General features: G+C 41.1%; 1 protein-coding gene across 2 annotated transcripts in view; it reads left to right on the top strand.

The window, feature by feature from the left end:
• Positions 1–22084, top strand: part of LOC149263519 (ATP synthase subunit B) — a 372029-nt gene that overhangs the window by 243281 nt on the left and 106664 nt on the right. For both annotated transcript variants that reach the window (XM_089426453.1, XM_089426451.1), the window contains exon 9: positions 14569–14661. In XM_089426453.1, the coding sequence (XP_089282579.1) occupies positions 14569–14661 (93 nt within the window). The remainder of the gene's footprint in view (positions 1–14568; positions 14662–22084) is intronic.

Below are 22084 nucleotides of genomic sequence, written 5' to 3'. Positions count from 1 at the left end.
AATGGGTTTTTTTTGCGACTTCTGAAACGTCAAAGAAAAAAAGTTATAGCGAAAATGCCACGATGACCTGTTTGGAGCAGCGGAACCCTAGAATCCAAAGCTCTGATACCAAATGTTATGAAACCAGCTCACAAAAAGATAGAAAAGAGAGATCCACGCCTTAGAATTCAGCCTCTTCGAGGGGGCAACCTCCTTTACATTACATAAATGAACAATTCTTGGATGATACAAATGAAAATACCTCCTTTCTATATATAGGAGTCTAAGTGGTCCCAATACAATCAAAGCCTACATAACAATAATATTGTAGGGCACAACAATAACAATAGTGGGCTTCTATGTGACACAATAGTAACAATATGGGCACTACATGGGTACATCAATATAAATAAGGGGTATAACTACAATAGTAATGGGGTAATCACTAGTATTATAGGGACCCAACAGAAACACTAAAGGACTGAATCAACCTTCCCTTCAATTGAATCAACATCGAAATGCTAAAGCACTAAATCAACCTTGGCTCACCAAGTTCTGATCTTACTCTCCAAGTCTCTCTCAAGTTTGAATTCTTCTTTCACAATGCACAAGTAGTGAGGGGAGAAAGAATGAGGCACATATATATAGGAGGAGCAACAAATCCATGCGATAAAGGAGGAGTAAATCGCATGCCTTGAGGAGTGTAACTCATGCCCATTTAAGAAATGTAACTTCTGCCATTAAGGAGGTACGAATGCCTTTGTAACTTATGCTTTTAAGAGAGAGTGTAACATATGCATTAAAGAGTGCGTTAGAGGAATATTTTATGTCATGTCCCTTCTCAAATGTATTAGTCACAGGTGTAGCAACACAATTTTGGCATCATTTTTGGCTTAGGAGGAGGACCCCACACGCAGAACTTAGGAACTGTAGGCAATTCAATTTATTTCTGGCAGCTAGTGGAATGTGGGGGTCACCACATGCATAATTCAAACTTGGCCAATGAATGCTTTGGAGGGAATTCAAACTAATGGAAGGAGGGGCCCACAAGAGGCTAAGGGGGTCCAAAAGCGAGTCTACCCGCTATTTAGCCACGAGTCTTCCGTAGGGGAGATTCAACCTCTACTTTAGGGGACTATCTATGCCTGCCCTAGGGAGGCTGTTCCACAGAGGTTGCAGGAGTTTCAACATCGATTCACAGTTCATCCAGCCACGCAGAGGAAGGGACTGTGTATTTCTGGGTAGCCAGAAATACATAGAAGAGGATTGAGCCAGCTAGGAGGCCCCTAATTTGCTGGGAGTTTCGGGAGTAAGGAAGGTAGAGGGCTGAGAGTATTTTCTCCGAGTTTTGCAGCTAGCCAGTCAGTACACATAACAATACACATTTCTGGGTAGAGGGACTGTGTAGTGGCCTCTGGCAGCAAATTTGTGGGGCTTTGGTGAGCAGCCATAAGGGCCAAGGACCATCCGGGGAGCAAGGGATCATCTACTACAGGTGAAAGTAGCATTTGAAGGGTGTTTCCAGGTGGATTTGCAGGCTGTTTCCTGTAAATCGAATTTGGCAGCAGTACTCGGAGAGGGGCTCCGAAGAGGTCGAAAATCCAAAGTCAAAGTCAGAGAAATTTCCTTCGGGGTTTTCTGGGTTTTTTTCAAGGAGTCTAAGGTTGAAAGTACAAAATTTTCTGGGCAATTTTTGGACACATTCCAGCGGGTCGAACTCAGTAGATCAGTAGTTTACTAGGACAACACAGTGCATAGTGGTGCAACAATTGAACAACCATCTTTCTAGCTATTTCACCCCCTGAGTTTGGTCTAGCTTGTCCTTGAGACAAGCCTAGGTGCACCACTTCATTTATATATTGTACTCATGCTCTCATATTTCATAATATATGGCTCAGCAGTTCCCGTTTTACAATGTTTCATGGGTGTTTGATATATGTTTTTGATTTGGATTATCACTTAAATTCCTGTTTAGGAACATTACAGTGGTATCAAAGCCTAATTCTTGGCTCAACTGTGGGGTTGGTTTCCTATGAGAGGAGAAGACCGGGAGAACATCACTTATCGAAGGCAGAGGTACATGAGCAGAGCAAGGGAGCTGGAAATTACACCAGACACAAAGGAAAGAGGGCAAACAGTGGCCTGAGAGGAGGAAATGATAGAGCCCGAGTGAAGGGAGGAGATGGCTTTCAATAGCCTCTTGAGGGCTCTGAGTGACTTGGCCAAGGGTTAGAAAGACATGCTGGAGGAGATCAAATCACAGAGCTGAGACAAAGCCACACCTAGAGGGTTTTTGTGTGGAGAGACTTCCAGCTTCCTAGCCCTTCGATCATGTTGATTTGGGGTAGCATCGGATGTGCTCTATCCATGAAAATTGGTGGAGAGGCTAAAGCACACGAGATCTCCAAGACCTAGGAATGGTTTGGGCAGATTCTAACCGGTTTGGGGGATATTAAAATAATTAATATTTTTAATGGAGTTCCTAAGTCTAAACTTCGGAAAAATAAAATATTAATGGGTATTAATATAAAACTGGGTTAGAATGTTCCAAAAGTCATGGATCAAGCCAAATATAATCTTAGCCATTGATTAGAGATTTAATCTTGGCTGTTGATGGACCAACGAGAAAAGTTTAAGAGGAGGCTTGAGGGTCAGTTGGAGAACACACCAGAGTGATCAGTCATTTGGTTTTCTAGAGTGAGGTTTGCTAAGAGAAATCGAATCAGTGATCAACAGCGAGGGGCAGTGAATACATAGCAGAGAGGCAGAGTTACTACCAAAGAGACAACACAGAGCCAGAGAGGTTGACGTAGAGGTAGCTGGGTGCTACGCAGAGGCAGCTAGGAGCAGCGCAGAGCCAGGAGAAGCCAGCGTGTGTGACGCAGAGGGTTTGAGGGCTGATACAAAAGCTTCAGTAGCTGCGCAGAGACTAGCAGAGTTGATGCAAGGCGAAGAGGCAGCGCTTGGAGGACTTTCGTGGGACAGACTGGTCGCTGGTGAGCCGGGTAGGGTGACGCAGTCCCTATCAGAGTGACGCAGAGCAGTGGAAGCTGTAGTTGTTGCTGTGGGATCGTTCATCCGGTGATTAATCAACCGAAATATCTATCTTTGAGGAGAGGAACTACTGCCGAGGGCATTTTCTGTTGGGTGAGCCATTTTTGGCACCCAAGTTGTATTCTGAAAACTGCATAATAATGAAACCCTCTGAATAGCTGCACCGATTTTCTCGCATTGAGTTTTTCCGGGGATATTGGTCCAAAAATAACGGTGTCACTTGTGTGCATGTTTTCTTTTAGTTCATGATCTGTAGATGTTGATACTGTACTTGTGTTTATTTTCAGTATTTACATGGTAAATAACTTGTTAAGTAATTAAGCAAGTAGGAAGAAATAAACCAGATAGTACAGGAAGAATTTCTAACGGGTTAAACTTAGAAATTCCAACAAATCATCCCTCACCAGCAGCGCAACACCCTTCAGTGAGTGTGTCCACTAGGGCCACACTACCCTCATTCGTGCCAATCACATAGATCGAACCAACAAGGGAGGAAGACATTCCCTAGATGGGGGATTACTTCAGAGAGTGGCAGGCGATGGACGAAGATTTCAAAGAAGCCCTCTCCTTCAGAGATTACTGCAAGCTCAAGCAGAGTGAGAGGAACAAGGGGTACGGAGGACAGGGGACCCAAAACTATGAGTTGCAGAGAACTATAGGGAGAATGTACTTCCCTACCTTTGATGGCACTGCTAAGTGCACAACCAGGGCTTGGGTTGAAAAGATGGACACATACTTTCAACTCAACCAGATGATGGAACAGGAGGCCATTTAGATGGCAGCGCTGCACTTGGAGGGGGAAGGCCATGACTGGTGGTTTCACGACCTAACCACTCTGGGGCATGCCCAAATAGTTTTGTATGAGGACTTCACCAAGAGGGTGGTGGAGCGATTTCATCAGAGGGATCCAGAGGCATCCTTTAGGGAGTTGACACAACTGCGCCAGACAGGCAACCCAAAGCAGTATTTTTCTGATTTTTTGCGTGTGTTAGTGATGGTCTCGGATCTGTTCGAGGCCAGGAGGGTATACACCTTCATTGAGGGTTTGCTTGAGCCTCTGCGTGGATTGGTGAAGTCATGCAGACCCTCTACGCTGTAGGAGGCGGTGGTGTGCGCCAAAGATTTGTAGGGGGCCATCTCCAAGATTAGAGCGCCATTCCCTACATGGACCCCTTTCCCACAGAAGGGGTATGAGACTAGATCCCCACCACCGAGGACCACACAGGGGAGGGGGCAGCTAGATGAGGAGACACGGAAGGACCTCTGGAGGAGGAAGCTATGCTTCACATGTTGAGAGCCTTGGGTAGCAGGCCATAGGTGCACAACATGTAGAGCACATTACATTGAGGTCTTTACTGACAATGACCAAGAGGATGAGGTGGAGCAGGATTGTGGTGGGACAGATGGAGAGAGTTTGGGGGACAGAGGGCCACCACCACCACCACCTCCGTAGGGAGGGGCATCTCTTGCCTCATTAGGGGGAGTCCTTGCTTCTCTATGTGGGATTCCTAAGTTTTTGACACTCTGGATCAGAGGTACGGTACAGGGACAGAGGGTGTCGGTACTAGTGGACAGTGGGGCTACCCACAACTTCATAGATGCACAGCTGGTCCAGAGGAGGGGCCTCACCACGACAGAGTTTGAGGGATTCTCCGTCCTAGTGCCAGGTGACTGTACCATCCAGTGTACCAGATACATGCCCTCCTTGACAATAGTTATGGGAAACTACTCGATGACGGACCACTTCTTTGTGGTCGATGTGCCAGACACCAACGTGGTGATGGGTGTCTAGTGGTTGTATTCCCTTGGGAGAGTTACGACAGATTGGAGGAAACCTGAGATGGAGTTCATGGGGTCAGACGACAAACTGGTGGTTTTGAGAGACATGCAGTCTTATCTGCTTCAGATAGTTTCGGCCCACAGGATGGAGGCAGATCTTCGATATGGGGACATTCCATGGGCAGTCGAGTTGAGGGTCTCAGAGGCTGGGGGACAGGCACAATCACCACCAACAGACATACAGGCTCTTCTCGACAGGTACGTAGTGGTGTTCGGGGACATTCCACGAAGGCAGCCACCGGATAGAGGGTTTGAGCACACCATTGAGCTAGAGCCGAGTATACAGGCAGTCATCACTACTCCTTACAGGCACCCGAAAGCCTATAAGGACGAGATAGAGAAGGTTATTTAGGAGCTGCTTTCTTTGGGTCACATCAAGCCTAGCTCCAGTCCTTTTGCTTCTTCCGTAGTGCTGGTGAAGAAGAAGGATGGGACCCTCAGGATGTGCATAGACTACAAAGCCCTTAACAGGAAGACCCTCAAGAATCGGTACCCCATTCCCCGTATTGATGAGCTAATGGATGGGTTTAGAGGAGCAAAGTACTTCTCTAAGATCGATCTGCGTTTGGGGTACCACCAGATCAAAGTTTGGGATCGGGACATCCCAAAGACAGCGTTCCAGTGCCACTATGGGCACTTTGAGTTTCTGGTCATGCCATTTGGGTTGACCAACGCTCCCACCACATTTCAGTCTTGCATGAACCACATCTTTCAGGGGCAGCTGAGGAGGTTCATGCTAGTGTTTTTTGATGACATCGTCATCTATAGCCGAACATGGGAGGAGCAACTCAAACACTTGGAGGAGGTACTATGCACTCTAGAGGAGCAACAATTCTATGCCAGGCTCTTCAAATGCGAGTTTGGATTGACATAGTTGCTTTATCTCGGGCATATCATTGGAGCAGATGGGGTGTAGGTTCATGAGGAGAAGATTTGGTCCATCCGAGATTGGCCAGTACTCCGAGACGTGACTACATTGAGAGACTTCTTGGGCATTTGCGCTTACTATCAAGGGGTTCTCACAACTGGCAGCACCCTTGACCGACTAGACCAAGAAAGGGGCCTTCGCATGGACTGAGGGAGCACAGGTCGCTTTCGATCACCTCAAGGAGGTGATGAGCAGTTTCCCTGTTTTGGCACTCTCAGATTTTTCTCAGCCATTCACAGTGGAGTGTGATGCATCAGGGGTAGGAGTTGGAGCCGTATTGTTACAGGAGGGGCACCCCATAGCTTTGGAGAGTCGGAAGCTCCTACCGCATGAGCTGTCATATTCTATATATGACAAGGAGATGATGGCTATCATGTATGCATTGGCCAAGTTTTGCCAGTACTTCGTGGGCAACCGATTCCGAGTGAAGACTGATCACAACAGTCTTCGACATTTCATGGGGCGGTAGGGCCTCAATGACAGGTAATAGAGATGGGTCAACAAGGTGCAGGCCTACGACTTCGATATTGAGTATGTGCGGGGCAAGCACAATGTGGTGGCTGATGCTCTATCCAGGAGACCGACTAGGTTATCTCTTATGAGCATCTGCCAGGATTGGAAGGCTTAGCTGTTGGTTGAGTACTCCAAGGACAGGAAGGCCTGCGAGGTGCTAGAGGGGACACATGCAGATGAGCATTACTGTGTGATGGATGAGGTCATCTATTACAAGGGGCACATTTACTTAGTGCCCAACTTGCAGTTGAGGGAGAGGGTACTCCAGGTAGCTCACGATTCACCACTGTCTGGACACCAGGGGTTTTGGAAGACTTACGTGGCTGTTCAGGAGAAGTTCACGTGGAAAGGCCTCAAGGAGGACGTGTTGCAGCACGTAAGGGAGTGTGAGGTTTGCTAGCAGAACAAGGGGGAACTGACTCACCCTGCAGGGCTATTACAACCACTTCCCATTCCATAGGGGAAATGGGAAAGTATCTTGATGGATTTCATCACAGGGCTCCCCACAGTACAGGAGAAGGATTGCATATATGTGGTGGTCGACAAGTTGACCAAATTTGTCCACTTTTTCGCCATCCCCACTAGATTCATGGTTACCCAGGTTGCTGAGTTGTTCTTCCAGGAGTTTTTCAGACTACATGGACTCCCCAAGAACATTGTTAGCGACAGAGAGTCAATTCATGGGTGGATTTTGGCAGGAGCTTTTTAGGTTGGTTGGGATGGAGCTTACTCCTAGCACTAGTTACCACCCTTAAACGATGACCAGACAGAGAGGGTCAACCAGTGGTTGGAGGGGTACTTGAGGAACTATGTGACAGGTCAATGGAGGACGTGGATTCGATGGTTGCACTTGGGCGAGTTCTGCTACAGCACCACGCACCACATGTCTATCGGTATGACTTCTTTCTGTGCCCTCTATGGTTACGATGCTCTAACTTTTGCTGATGTTATTTTCGGAGACAATTGGGACCCAAAGGCCAAAGAATGGGTCCAAGAGAGCCAAGATATCCTTAAAGCTCTCAAGGATAATCTAGCGACAACCCAAAATCAACAAAAACTATATGCAGATCGACACAGGGTAGAGAGGCACTTTGAGGAGGGGGACCTAGTGTACCTCTGGTTGCAGCCTTATAGACAGTCTACGCTAAAATAGAAGGGGGCTGAGAAGCTACAACCACGCTTCTATGGGCCCTACCAGGTGACTAGGCAGGTTGGGGAGGTGGCCTATGAGCTAGCGCTACCTCCGAGGAGCAGGATCCATAACATATTTCATGTCTCATGCCTGAAGAAGGTGTTGGGACAACAGGTGACCGCAACAACTGATCTACCCCCATTGGATGATGAGGGCCATTTGGTGCTGGAACCAGAGGCCATACTGGAAAGCAGGGAGAGAAGACTGAGGAGCAGAACCATCAGGGAGTTCTTGGTGCGCTGGAAGAACTTGTCGGATGAAGATGCCACCTGGGAGGGTGAGCACATACTAGAGCACCCGACTTTGAGGTTGCTTGAGGGCAAGCAACATTTGGGAGGGGAGGATTGTCATGTCCCTTCTCAAATGAATTAGTCATAGGTGCAGCAACACAATTTTGGCATCATTTTTGGCTTAGGAGGAGGACCCCACACGCAGAACTTAGGAACTATAGGCAATTCGATTTATTTCTGGTAGCTAGTGGAATGTGGGGGCCACCACATGCATAATTCGAACTTGGCCAAGGAATGCGTTGGAGGGAATTCGAACTAGTGGAAGGAGGGGCCCACAAGAGGCTAAGGGGGTCCAAAGTGATAAAAGAGGATGGAGCTCTCATTTTGCAGCATTCTGATTATTTGACAAACAAACTTACTCTTGTACGCTTTGCTGCTTAGCGAGTCTACCAGCTGTTTAGCCATGAGTCTTCCGCAGGGAAGATTCAACCTCTACTTCGGGGGACTATCCGTGCCTGCCTTAGGGAGGCTGTTCCACAGAGGTTGCAGGAGTTTCAACATCGATTCACAGTTCATCCAACCACATAGAGGAAGGGACTGTGTACTTTCTGGGCAACCAGAAATACGTAGAAGAGGATTGAGCCAGCCAGGAGGTCCCTAACTTGCTGGGAGTTCCGAGAGCAAGGAAGGTAGAGGGATGAGGGTATTTTCTCAGAGTTTTGCAGCCAGCTAGTCAGTACACACAACAATACGCATTTCTGGGCAGAGGGACTGCGTAGTGGCCTCTGGCAGCAAATTCGTGGGGCTTTGGTGAGCAACCATCAGGGCCAAGGACCATCCGGGGAGCAAGGGATCAGCTACTACAGGTGAAAGCAACATTTGAGGGGTGTTTCCAGGTGGATTTGCAGGCTGTTTCCTGCAAATCGAATTTGGCAGCAGTAGCCAGAGAGGGGCTCCCAAGAGGCCGAAAATCCAAAGTCAAAATGAGAGAAATTCGCTTCTGGGTTTTTCTGGGTTTTGTCCAGGAGTCTAAGGCTGAAAGGACAAAGTTTTTTATGCGGTTTTTGGGCACATTCCAACAGGTCGAAGTCAACAGATCAACAATTTACTGGGACATCGCAGTGCATAGTGGTGCAACAACTGAACAACCATCTTTCCAGCTATTGCACCCCTTGGGTTTGGTCCAGCTTGTCCTTGAGACAAGCCCAAGTGCACCACTTCATTTATATATTGTACTCATGCTCTCATATTTCATAACATATGGCTCAACAGTTCTAGTTTTACAGTGTTTCATGGGTGTTTGATACATGTTTTTATTTTTCACTACTGCACTGTTTGTTTATTTGGATTACCAGTTAAATTCCTGTTTAGGAACATTACATTTTATGACATGCTTTTATTGAGTGTAAGAGCATTAATAAGAGTATAAGAGGAATATTCCATGCCAATAATGAGAGTGTAAGAGGACATTATTGAGAGCCATGATTGAGTGACTTGAATTTCTTTTTAACAATAATATAATAATATCATAATAATAATAATAATAATAATAATAATAATAATAATAATAATAATGATGATTAAGTCGAAATTGAACTATTAGGATTGATTGATGATCGAAAGGGATTTTCTATCAACAATATTTGATTATCAATTGATGCAAGGTGATTTACTATTTTTGAAAAGTCATACTTGAGACTTTCTATTTTTAGAAATTCTATTTTTAGACTTTCTATTTTTAGAAATTCATCCCTAACGTACCAAATTTTCAACATGCATAGGTTCTCTAATATGTATGACTTCATTATCATCACTGTTATATTTATGGCATCATTAATATATTATATCACAGTCCAGTGAAATATGCAAGGCATCTCAGCATGTATGGAATCTCAGTATTATGTATGGTCACACACAGCTCAGTGTTATTTATGGTCACGCTACAGTTCAGTATTATGTATGGTCTTTCACAACACAATGCCATTTATTCTCATGATCTCATACAATATAGTGTTATGTATGAGAAATATTGGTCTTGGCACTATAGCAATATTGGTTTCAACTCTATGGCAGTATGATATCTGTATGGCATCGTTACAACCCAGAAGTAGTGTTCTTTGCACTTTATATATTGTCTCAGTATACATATATATGTGGGTTCTAGGCACAGTTGTCTTGGCTCAACAATTTGTATGGTATCGACACAACAGTATGGTATATGTAGTCTACGCACAGTGGTATATTTCAAAACAATACAATATATATGTTTGAGCATTAGTAGCATCTCCAAGAGAAACCCTAATCTCTGTGTATGCAGAGGTGAGACAGTGTTGGTATGGCTCACCGTATTGATTTAACATTATATGTATATGCAACACAGTAGTATGGTTGGACTTGGCACTATGGCAGTATGGTTAGATATATGTATGACATCATTACAGTCCAGAAGCACTGATGGTATTTGTATGTTGCAACCCTAATGGCAAGTTATTGATTATAGTATTGTATGGTAGTATTGGTGATGAAGCTTGTTCACAAACGAAGTTGTGAAAAAGCTATGTATAGGCTCTTAGAAACCTGATGATATTTGTATCTTGTACTTCTCAGCTGACCAATTGATGAAATCTAATAGAATAAGAATAATTGATTTCAGATTTCCCCCTTGTGGGGTTTTTGCTCTAGTCTTCGACCAAATTCTAGTGTTTGCTTTTGTGCATGCTTTTCTTCTGATGTTCCTTTTATTATTCTACTTCCTTGTTGATGATGTTTTTCTTTCTACATAACTGCTAATGATGTGATGATGTTATGGGGTGAATGCATATGTAAATAATGAAAAGTATATAAATGCAATTGTCAAAAGCAAAGAGCAATATGGCCCTATGAAATTGAAACCATGCTTTTACAAAACAAGCATCTTCTAGAGTATACAACAATGCATGCTACTCTACTTTCTACTTAATGGAAGAAAGACAAATTTCATAAAGAACTTGATGTAGATGGAACTTCCTTTAATAGTAAAGATCCTTGGGATCTTCTCCTTTCAGCTTCTTCTCAGGTTCTCCCCTTTCTTCAACTATATGAGCTTCACTTGTTTCCTTTCTTTCATTATCTTTCTTGTTTGGACAATCCCTCTTAAAATGTCCATACTCATTGCATCCAAAACATTGAATTTTGGACATATCTATCTTTTTTTTGGACTTTTGTGCATGCTTCTTTTCTGATGTTCCTTTTATTATTCTATTGCATTGTTGATAATGTTTTTCTTTCTACATAATTGCTAATGATGTGATGATGTTATGGGGTGAATGCATATGTAAATAATGAAAGTATATAAATGCAATTATCAAAAGCAAAGAGCAATATAGCCCTATGAAAATTGACACCATGCTTTTACAAAACAAGAGTCTTCTAGAGTATACAACAATGCATGCTACTCTACTTTCTACTTAATGAAAGAAAGACAAATTTCATAAAGAACTTGATGTAGATGGAACTTCCTTTAATAGTAAAGATGCTGGGGATCTTCTCCTTTCGGCTTCTTCTCAGGTTCAACCTTTTCTTCAGCGATATGAGCTTCACTTGTTTCCTTTCTTTCGTTATCTTTCTTGTTTGGACAATCCCTCTTAAAATGTCCATACTCATTGCATCCAAAACATTGAATTTTGGACATATCTACCTTTTTTTTGGACTTTCCAAACTTCTTTCTTCAACTTCTTAGACCTTGCACTAAAGGGCCAAAGGCTTGAGATTTTTTATTTGATTCGATGCCATCCTTTGCCTTGATCCTAGAATCTTCTAAGATACATTGAGCCCACAACTCATCAAAAGATGTACTATCCTTCTTAGAGTAGATACTAGTTGCAAAACTGCTCCAATCTGGTGGAAAAGCATTTAAAACACAAATGGTTATTTTAGAATCAAAAACAGTTTCCCCAAGCCCTTGCAATTGATCCCTTATTTGTGAGATCTTCATGAGATAAGTGGCCATGTCTTCATCCTTTGACTTCCTTATTCTATATAGTTAATTCCTCAAGGAAATCTTTTGACCTGATGTACTTATGGAGTACAACTTTACCAACTTATCATACATAGCCTTGGATGTCTTCAAATCAGCAACAAAGGGAACAAGATGATCTTTTATAGATTCAACAATGATTCTTTGTGCCCTTACTTCTCCCTTCTTGTATTTTGCTAGCTCTTGAGTCTTTTTTTTGTCTAGTACAACTACTTCACCAAGAACATATTCCATGACTTCATTTTCTGTGAGTGCCAAGTCAATCCTCTTCTTCCATGCAAGGAAGTTTGCTGATCCAACGGGCTTGTTGCTTTCCTTGCAAAATGTAGCCATATGATCTGTGGGTTGAGACATAGAAATCAATATGATACTTACTTGTTAACCAAGAGTCCTTCTTCTAGATGATATGTCCACCTGTCTTGATGCTTTCAAGACCTTCAAAGAGACTTCAACGATGCCCTAGAATGATGAGCTCTAGGATGCCTTCAACAATGGTGTCTTCGAATAGCATCAAAGAGTGAATTATGATCCCAAGATTCCTTGATGCTTCCACTTCTTCAAGATGATGCACTAGAAAATCTTCAATAGGAACTTGACCTTCCTTTCTTCAATGAGAGCTTGATCCTTCTTGAGACGATGAAATCCTTGATATAGTAATCTTCCTTCTAGGTCAATAGGTCTTCTTCTTCTTTCCTTGTGTCCTATTTGCAAATGATTCCCTTTGACAAACAAACCCTTCAAGACGATCTTCCAACTGCCTTCTCTTGTTTGCCTTAGCTTTGATACCATGTTAGAGAATGCACTAGGGAAACTATTGAAACAAATTCTCCTTAACCTTAATAATTGCTTGTGGACTTTAGTTATCTTCTTATGTTTCTTTATTAGATCTTTTCATCGAATAATTATCAAGAGAAAAACAATAAAGACATTGGGCACAAGATATAGGCTCCAAATCAGGGTGAAACCCCTACAAGGGGAAAACCTAGAAAGAATCTCTTCTCTTCTTATAGAACCTGCTACAAATGAAAAAACCAAGACCAAACCTCAAGACCAAGACTTCCTCCTAGCACCAAGTCAGCCCTCCAACAAAGCCCTTCCAAGATGACAAAAGTCAACTCTAGTCAACAAGAGTCAACCCTCTTCAAACCTGCTCCAATCTCAGATTTCAGCCCTCTATCTTAGAAATTCAGACCTGCAGTAACTTCAGAATTTCGAGCTGCAATTCTCTGCACCCCTGCTGCAGAACAAAAATTCTAATTTGCACATGAGAGAGAGATAGTCCAAAATTAAGGTCTTCTTCCTTCGCTTTGCTTTTCTTCTTCTTTCCTTGTCTCTTTGCTCATATTTCATCCTCCTATTGCAATTTCGAACTTGTTTTGTGTGTGTGTGAAATGAGGTCGAAGTTCCTTCTATATATAGGCTTCTTGTGAGGTCGAATTACCCCTCTCTAGGCCAACTTGTCTCTGGCAGGGCTGACTTGTGCTAGGAGGCTTATTTTGACTTTCTTGATTCAAAATATTTTTTTTACATGGTACATCTTGCCCAGATGGGTCTTATATACATGACATTGACTTTCTTGACTCATGACAATAAATCTTATGGCATGAAGAACATGCTTTACCATGATGAACATGCTTTGATCACTTCAGTTTGACAATTTGTTTGGGATGATACATAGTGCTTGTTTTCAGTTGGGTACTTTGAAGTTTAAACAACTCCTTCTAAAATTTGCTAGTGAAGGTAGGCTCTAGATCTAAGTCAATGGAAGTGGGTATGCCATGTAACCTAAAAATCTGATTCATGAAGAGTTGGGCAACTGAAGAGGGGTTAAATGTGTGCGATAAGGCACAAAAATGAGCACATTTGGAAAGATGGTTGATGAACTTCATCATTACTGTTTTGTTAGCGACTCTTGGGAGTTCCATTATAAAATTTGTAGAGATGTCAGTCCATATGTGTTGGGATCAGTAGTGGTTGCAATGCCCTTGGTGTCTTCACTTTTTCACGCTTGTTTTGTTCGCAAGTGTCACAAGTCGCTACAGAGTTCTGGATGTCTATATTTTCAAAGGGAGCATCACACTTGCAGATTGTGTATTCAAGAACTTGCGTTAGAATGCCATTTCATGTATAGATGTCATATCTATTATGAAATCTATGGCCATTATTATTTTTCTGATACTCTCATGGCTCGTTAAGGTTTTTTGTATAGCACAATGACTAGAGATTTATTCCCCTACTCCTTAGTGAGATGCTTCACTTCTAGGAGAAAACTCACAAACAAATCTCCACACATTGCTCGCTCTAGGTTTATTCCTTCTTACTTTAAGTCTCTAGAAGGTACCAATCATGAGTATCATGAACAAAAATCCAATACTAGGTCAGTCAAACAATGCAGACTTCAAGACACACAAGTAGTGGACCACATGAATCTTGTTACACATTTCTTGGCCTTGGTTGTTAGAAGAGATGACAATTTACATCTTCATTGGTTTTTGGCTTCTTCCTTGATGTTCATTTAAGTCTCCGCCATCTTTTCTCTTTTGGGTTCTCCAGAGTACGATGTTATCTGTTTTGGGATTCTTGTTGTAGTCTTTTTTTGCCTTTTCAGTTCTTATAGAGATGCCTTAGCACAACCAATGCATAATTGTTATACTTTTTGTAGTCACATCATCCATTTGTGGTCACCAGTAGACTTTAATATTTAAATAAAATAATTTGTTCTCCTATCCATTTAAGTTCTTATGCATATTTCTAGTTCTGCTCTGCTATTTGGGGTGGTTTTTCCTAATTTTTGTGAGGTGTTGCATATGCTATCCAGATCTCAATTCAGGATGCTATGAGAGCTTTACAACTTAAATCATTCGACTATCGAGTTCTCAACCTTCTTATGTACAGACTAACAAAACAGCAGGTAATTTGCATGGGTTAAGAATAGAATGGAGTGTGATGGTCCTTTGGTTCTTGGCATTTTTACTAAACCTCTTAATGCATTAAGGAACTTGCAGTAAAATTTTCATCAGTTTATGCAGGACTTGGATTGATATAGAGCAAGGTGGTTTGTTTTGTTTCAAAAATATTGATATGGCATTCATGCCAAATTATATGTGCTAGTTATTGAGGTTTCTGTTAACTTGTATTATTTGTTACTTCAAGGGGTTATATCTGCAAGTAAGATATAACCAGGGTCCAATCATAATATACATCTTTAGTATTTTGATACTTTCTCTTTGAATACATTTTCGTGTTAAGTTGTATTGGTTGTTACTTCAAGGATTTATATTTAGAGGTAAGAGTTAACCAAGGTCCTATCATGATATACTTCTTAAATGTATTTGTAATTTTATACTTTTCTCCTTGAACAAATGGAAAAAGGTTATCACTTCCATTTTTCTGTCAAACACTAGTAAAATTTTCATCAGTTTATACAGGGCTTGGGTTAAGATAGAGCAAGGTGGGTTGTTTCAATGTTGCATTAATCGTTATCGGGATAATATCAGCGCGAGGAAAAAATCGGGAAAAATCGTAATTATCGGGAAATAATCGGAAATAATCGGGAAATAATCGTTTGGTACAAAAATATTCATTTTTTTTCAATTTTTTTAATATCTAAACCATCTACATCATAAAATAAATACATTGACACTTAAAATGATAAAAGAACTAATGTATAAGATGTTTAATACCATTTCTAGTGCTAAAATCACACATAATGTTGAATCATGTCCTAAATAGTAAGTCCCGACTCCTGAGTCCCAACTCAGCGTCAAAATATCAACAAAAAATATGATAATGTATCTCATCATGTCATAATGTCATATACAATAAAATGAAGAAAATAACTAAAGTCTAATCCTGTTGATTTCCTCTGCCCCTTGTTGTCGCGCGGATTGACACGACAACGCTCAGACCGGGGGCTGTCACTCTGATCCCCGATCCCTCCATTTAAGCCCGTTTCCCGCGGCTAAGGGGGGTAGTCCCTGTGAGATGATGAGGCCAACTGTCGACCAGTTGGTTGGGAAACACGAGATACGATATAAAAAGGGCTCGATGGATTTGGTTAATTTAGCAGACCAGTGCCTTAAGAGATTGTTATTAAAATGATTACTTGTTAAGTGATATAAAAAGATGGACCATGAACAACAATCATCTATCATCAGCTAAAAACACAATGCTCTTAGAATGACCAAAAACGATATCCAGCAGCTAAAAATTTGAAAAGATGAATACTTTAAATCACCACGAGAATCATAAACCATCAACCAGATATCAATTTCGCATCTCGGCTTGAAAACTTTAGATTTCAGCATAAAACATATAACGTGAAAGCTCCTGAGACTTGCAAAAATAAATTCCCACAAAATTTTTATTTATTTATTTATTTATTTTTAAATTTTTTAAATCTTTTTTCAATTTTTTATTTTTTATGAGAAGATAAAATGAACTACTAAAAATAAATTTAAATCTAAATCTCTAAAAAATTAAACTCTAAATAAAATAAATCCTAAAACATAAATCCAAAATCTAAATAAAACTTAAGCCAAAAGAAATATTTTTTTATTTTTATTTTTCATATTTAAAAGCAAAAGTAAAACTAAATTTAAATCAAATTTAAAACTAAAATCTAAGAACTAAAAATGAAATCTAATTAAAATCTAGATCAAAACTTAAAACTAAACTAAAATAAAAATGAATTTTAAATCTAAGCTAAAATCTAAAGCTTAAAAAAAAATAAAAATAAAAATTAATAAAACTTAAACTACGATACCCAAAATATACCTACGCTATCCCCTTTTCTCTTTTTTTTTTTATTTTATGAAAACTAACTATACAAAAATCAAAGTTAACCTATGCCTATTAACATGAAATAAAAAAAAATTCAAAACGCATCAAATCAAAAATGCCAACGGATGTTACAGTGAACCCTAGCCGTCAAAACAAACCCACGCGTTTTCAAATAAGCACACAGCATCGTAAAACTACTTGGGCATATGAATATAGCAGTCAAACCACGAGTTTAACGAATCGACCTGAGATAAATCGAGTGGCATGTAACCTTAGCCGGCAGATGAACGTCGTGTTGAATTTCTGATGCAAAATGACTGGACGATGGCTTGAATACGCAGGCCAAGACGTAAACCACGCTTTGAATGGAACGATGATGCAGACGCCAGACGGATAAAAGAAAAATCGTAACCCTGATGCCTGTTGATAACTCGCAGTCATGCCCACGCACGTATCAGAGAAATCGAAGTGAAACTTGAAACCTTCTCGACGGCTGATGAAAAATCGTTTGCAATTTCCAGTGCTCAGACAGCGGCTTTTAAAGTTGGTTTGTTTTTTTATATGGAGCTGTCTGCGGATACCCTGGACGACAGCTTTTTTTAGATCCGTTTATTGCAGATTCAGCAGTTTCGTTTGGTGGCAGATGGGGATGATTCCTTGTGCATACGCAGAGAGGACCCTCCTCTATTTCTGTTGGTGGCAGGAAGCTATTTGAAAATACCTCTGGAGAGACCCTGTTCCTGTAAATGCAAAGAGACAAAACCCTATAGAAAACTGTGTAAAACAAAAAATTAAAAAAAAAAGAAAAACTAGATCAGAAAAATTAAAACCCTAGGACAGCTTAATAATTTACAGATTTGGCCCCTGAAATGCCAGATTTGACAATAATTGCAGTAATGTTTTCAGTATATCAGAAATTTTTTGAACTTCACTGTGAACAGAAAGAAAATCTCTCAATGTAAAACAGAAAAGAAACTTTAAATGATTAACCCAGGGAACAATCAGCTGGGCTCTGCACAAAAAGTGCTTGCGGGAGTTGGCTGGTTCAGCCGAGAACTTCCCCGAACGCCCACAAAATTTCCTTCAAAAAATGTTTTCCTGCACATCTCAAGCAACCATCAGCAAAGAGAGAGAGAAAGCTGCTAGATCTCAGGAAATAATGGAGATACCTGCCATTATTTCAGAAACCCTAGCAGCCCTCAAACCCTAGCAGGTGAACAAGATACCTGTGCTCACACTACTCTAAAAACAAGCTATGATTAATGGCTGAAAACTGAAATATGCAGAAAATTAAAGATCTCACAGCAATTCCGGAGAGTAACACCAGCCAGTTTTGAACCCCAAAGTCTTTTTTATTAATTAGAAAATCAGATTACAAGAGAGCTTTCTCAGTACAGACTCACAGATCAGATGAATTGAAATGACCCCCTAAGACCCTATATAAAGGAAATGATCCTAACGGCTAGTTCGAGTGATCCATGTAGAAATGATCTCGACCGTTGATGAGGATCAAGACATCTCTTGATCTCATCCATCGATTTATTCACTTAAAATATTATTATTTTATTAGTTAGGGTTTTTGCTTGATTTTTTTAATTTTTTTATTATTTTTCATTATTTTATTATTTTTATTCATTTTTTAATTTTTTAATTCATTTTAAAATGGATCACTGAACTAAACCTTCGGAAACATCACCTAGGACCTAGGACTTAGGACTCATGAGGGGATTTAAAACATTTCTCGACCCTCAGGACACATTACATCATGACTTTTACAAAATTACATCTTAAGGGACAAACCCATTTAATACAGACCCTCACAAAACACCCAGCTCTGCGACACAACGATAATCTAGCAGATCAACACACTAGGATTCTCCTAAAGTTCAAATGACAAAATCAATCCCGGCTTTGGGGTCAGGTTTGAAGGAAAACTCTGCCGATCCGTGGATCGGTGAGACAAAAAACCTTCCGGGACGTAGATTATCATCAGAAAGTTAGGTCCACCTAGGCAAATTACATACATGACTTCATGTCTGCCAAGATTATTTGCAGTTAATACATGCAGACTGGGTTTACAATCAAAAAGATCAAACTGCTGATGATGGCAGGATGGCACGGACATGCTGCTCAGGAGCTACCCCTCTCTGCCAACAGAAAGGAGGTGTACTGCATGGGCAGTTGACCAGTAGTGGTTAACACCCCTCTTGTGAGAAAATGCCACAACTTTCCCTTTCCCTCTAGATGTAGATGCTGGTGGAGATGGCAGTGGAGTCTGATGTGCTCTAGAAGCTGAAGAACTAGAAGTAGGAGCTAAAGGAGGTAGACCATGTCCTCTATTGGTGGCAGTGGTAGCCCGGGCAGGTGGTGTCACCTCCTCCTCCACTACATCCTGCACTAACCAATCATCAGCAGACTCCATGAGAGGCCTCTCGGCCTCAACCCTCCATGTAGCAGTGGTGTCAATCCCATCCAATGAGATGGCATCCACATCAGGTGTCCTCTCAAGTTGCCTCACCCACAATCGAAGATTGTAGTAGACGTAGACCATGTCATTAAGTCGTTGGGACTCCAACTTGTACAAAGATCATGAAATAATAATTAATAATTAAAAAAAATAGTTTAATGAATTCAAAAATTTATTTGGAAATTTGCAATATTTTAAATGTTTAAGTGTTAACCTATTGCACTTCTTGTTGTGATTTTTTCAAATACACTCCAGTTGCGCTCACATCCTGAGGAGCTACATGTTTTGCTGAGGATGCGAATGGCAAGCTTTTGCAAAAGGGGTACCCTGCCACCATACATTTTCCACCATGCATCTACAACAAAATTACAAATAAAATTTTAAATAAACATAAGAAAAAAATGGAATTTGAAGAGACAATGAAATTTGAAACAAAGTTACAAACTAAAAAATACCTGGCATTTTAATCATCCTACCAGTGAGAGCCATCTCAAAGCCAAATGTGCCACCTGCCATCCTATATGTCTCAATTTGTTTAGAGATCTCTATACGTTGTTCTGGAGATCGCACCATCTTCTGGACACAGGATAAGAATCCGTCCATGATCTCAGCATCAAAATCAAACCCACATGCGTAAGAAAATGCAGGGTTCAGGAAAAGCCCAGTAGCATGAATGGGACGATGGAGTGTGTTGTTTCATCGCTCATCAATCAATCCCCATAGGAGTTGTCTCTGAAACCCATCATCTCCCTTACCATCATAGTAGGTCTGAATGGCTTCTTTGGCCCTGTCCATGGCCTCATACAAATAGCCCATTGTGGGCTTCTCACCATCAACCAACCGAAGAACCTTTACCAAAGGTTCAGTAACGGTGCACACCTCCTGCACTCCCGCCCAGAAGTCTTCCTGGTATGAAACTAGTCTGCATACGGCCTCTCCCTCTGGTTTGCGGCTCATTCGCGAAGCACGCCACTCCTCTGAAAGAAATATTCTCTTCACATCCCACATAGAATTCAAGAGGGATTGAAGAGATATGAAACTGGTGGCAAACCGTGTAATGGCGGGGTGCACCAACTCTTTGTTGTTGGTGAATCTTCTCATCAAGCTAAGCACAGATGTATGGTTGTATATAAATTTTGTAATGCTTTTGGATGAATCAATAATATCTTTGACAAAGGGAATTTTCCCTATGTCCTCCAACATCAAATCAATACAGTGTGCAGCACAAGGTGTCCAAAATAAAGTAGGGTGCCTGTCCATAAGCATCCTGCCAGCAACAACATAATTTGCAGCATTGTTCGTTATGACTTGGACAACATTTTCTGCACCCACCTCCAAAATAAACACATCTAGCAAATCACATAAAGTTTTTGCATCTTTGATTTGTGCAGATGCATCAACATATTTGATAAACATAGTTCCCTTGAGACAACTAACCAAGAAGTTTAGAAGGGTTCTCCCCTTTTGGTCAGTCCAACCATCTGACATAACAGTGCATCCTGTTTGTGTCCATGATGCCCTAAAATCCTCCAATATTTGGGTGCAGTGACGCTTTTCATTTTGAAGAATCTGGCCTCTGAAATCATGATAAGAAGGGATTTTGTACCCTGGGCCAACACTTGCAATAGCATCAACAGCAAGCTGGAGAAATGGATTATTCCTTACAATGCTGAAAGGAATATCACTCCAGAGGAGAAATTTTGCCAGCAACTTGTTAGCTTGTTCTTTCTCAGTTCTTTTTAGCATTGAACTAATAGATGGCTGACCTTTTTAGTTGCCTTTTGATTTCTTCTTTGGCCTCTCTACTCTGGTCTAAATTTTCCAATGCTTTCATGGCTTTTTGGATGAGTTCAGTATTTGTATTTGTACAAGGCCCCACATCTTTTCTAGGGATTTGTGCAAGGTGATACTTCAACCTGTACACCCCCCCGAACATAGGGTGGCCACACAACTTGCAAGTCAAGTTGAGTCTATCATTCGGAGCATTAGGTTCACCATATTCCCAGAAAGGATCCAATTTCTTTGACATGTTTGTTTTTTAACTTTGAAATTGCAAACTTGAATGGTGTTCACAAAAATAATAAACTATTGATATTGCGTTTATGCCAAATATTGATATTGCGTTTAGTGCTACTAGACATAAATAATAAAGGACAACAATAATAGTTACACAAGTAGTAATCATGGAGAGAATTTAAAATAATGTCTGCCCTACCCTAATTTTCAACATGGTATCAGAGCCATGGTTACAGTTAAGGGCATCTTAGCGACAATTAAGTGCTGGCTATCTCTTGGGCGAAGGATTGAAATTACCTCAGTGATTGTTTCAGTACTATAACTTTGTGTTACCTCTAATTCGAATGGATTACAGCCAGGTATTCATTATATATCCATTATATCAAAATGGCACCCAGTGCACTGTCCAATACATACATGATCATGATATAGAGATCAAAACAAAAACACATAACCAAGGAGGCTAGAAATGACCTCTACAACAAAAGTAAACTATGACCAGTACTACTAGCTACTGCCAGAGGAGCCAAGATCGTGTGGATCAATCTCTGGATCATCATCAGGGTCAGATAGGGGGCCCCATGGCTCCTCCTCATCATTATCTCCAACTGCAATTGTAGAAGTGGTAGCACTAGTAGGCTGTGCAGTAGCTACAAGATGAGATAGACGATATATGCGCTTCTGTCGTGGCTGAGCAGAGGAAGCATCTGCAATTGGAGGACTTGCTAGCTCTGAGGCCGAGGCTGGTACAAGTGGATCAGGATTTGCATTCAACTGAACATTATGTTTGAGCGATGCTATCATCTGTAAGTCATAATCAATATCCTCATCAGAAGCAAACTCTACTGGATGACTCTCCACTACCCACTCTGATGTTGGATCAATGTCTTCCAACACAATGGGATCTGAATCAGGTCTTTTGTTCAACAATTGGTCGCGCCTGAGCCGGAGGTTATATTGGACATATACTAGATCATTTAACCGTTTTTGATCCAAACCGTTTCTCTTCTTTGTGTGAATCCTCTCAAAGACAGACCAATTGCGCTCACACCTAGTAGCACTACAAGTT

The sequence above is a fragment of the Pinus tabuliformis genome, chromosome 6 (assembly GCF_031772625.1).
Source record: "Pinus tabuliformis cultivar Carrire ecotype Pingquan chromosome 6, CPIR1, whole genome shotgun sequence".
NCBI lineage: Eukaryota > Viridiplantae > Streptophyta > Pinopsida > Pinales > Pinaceae > Pinus > Pinus tabuliformis.
This window is presented reverse-complemented; position numbering and strand designations above follow the sequence as displayed.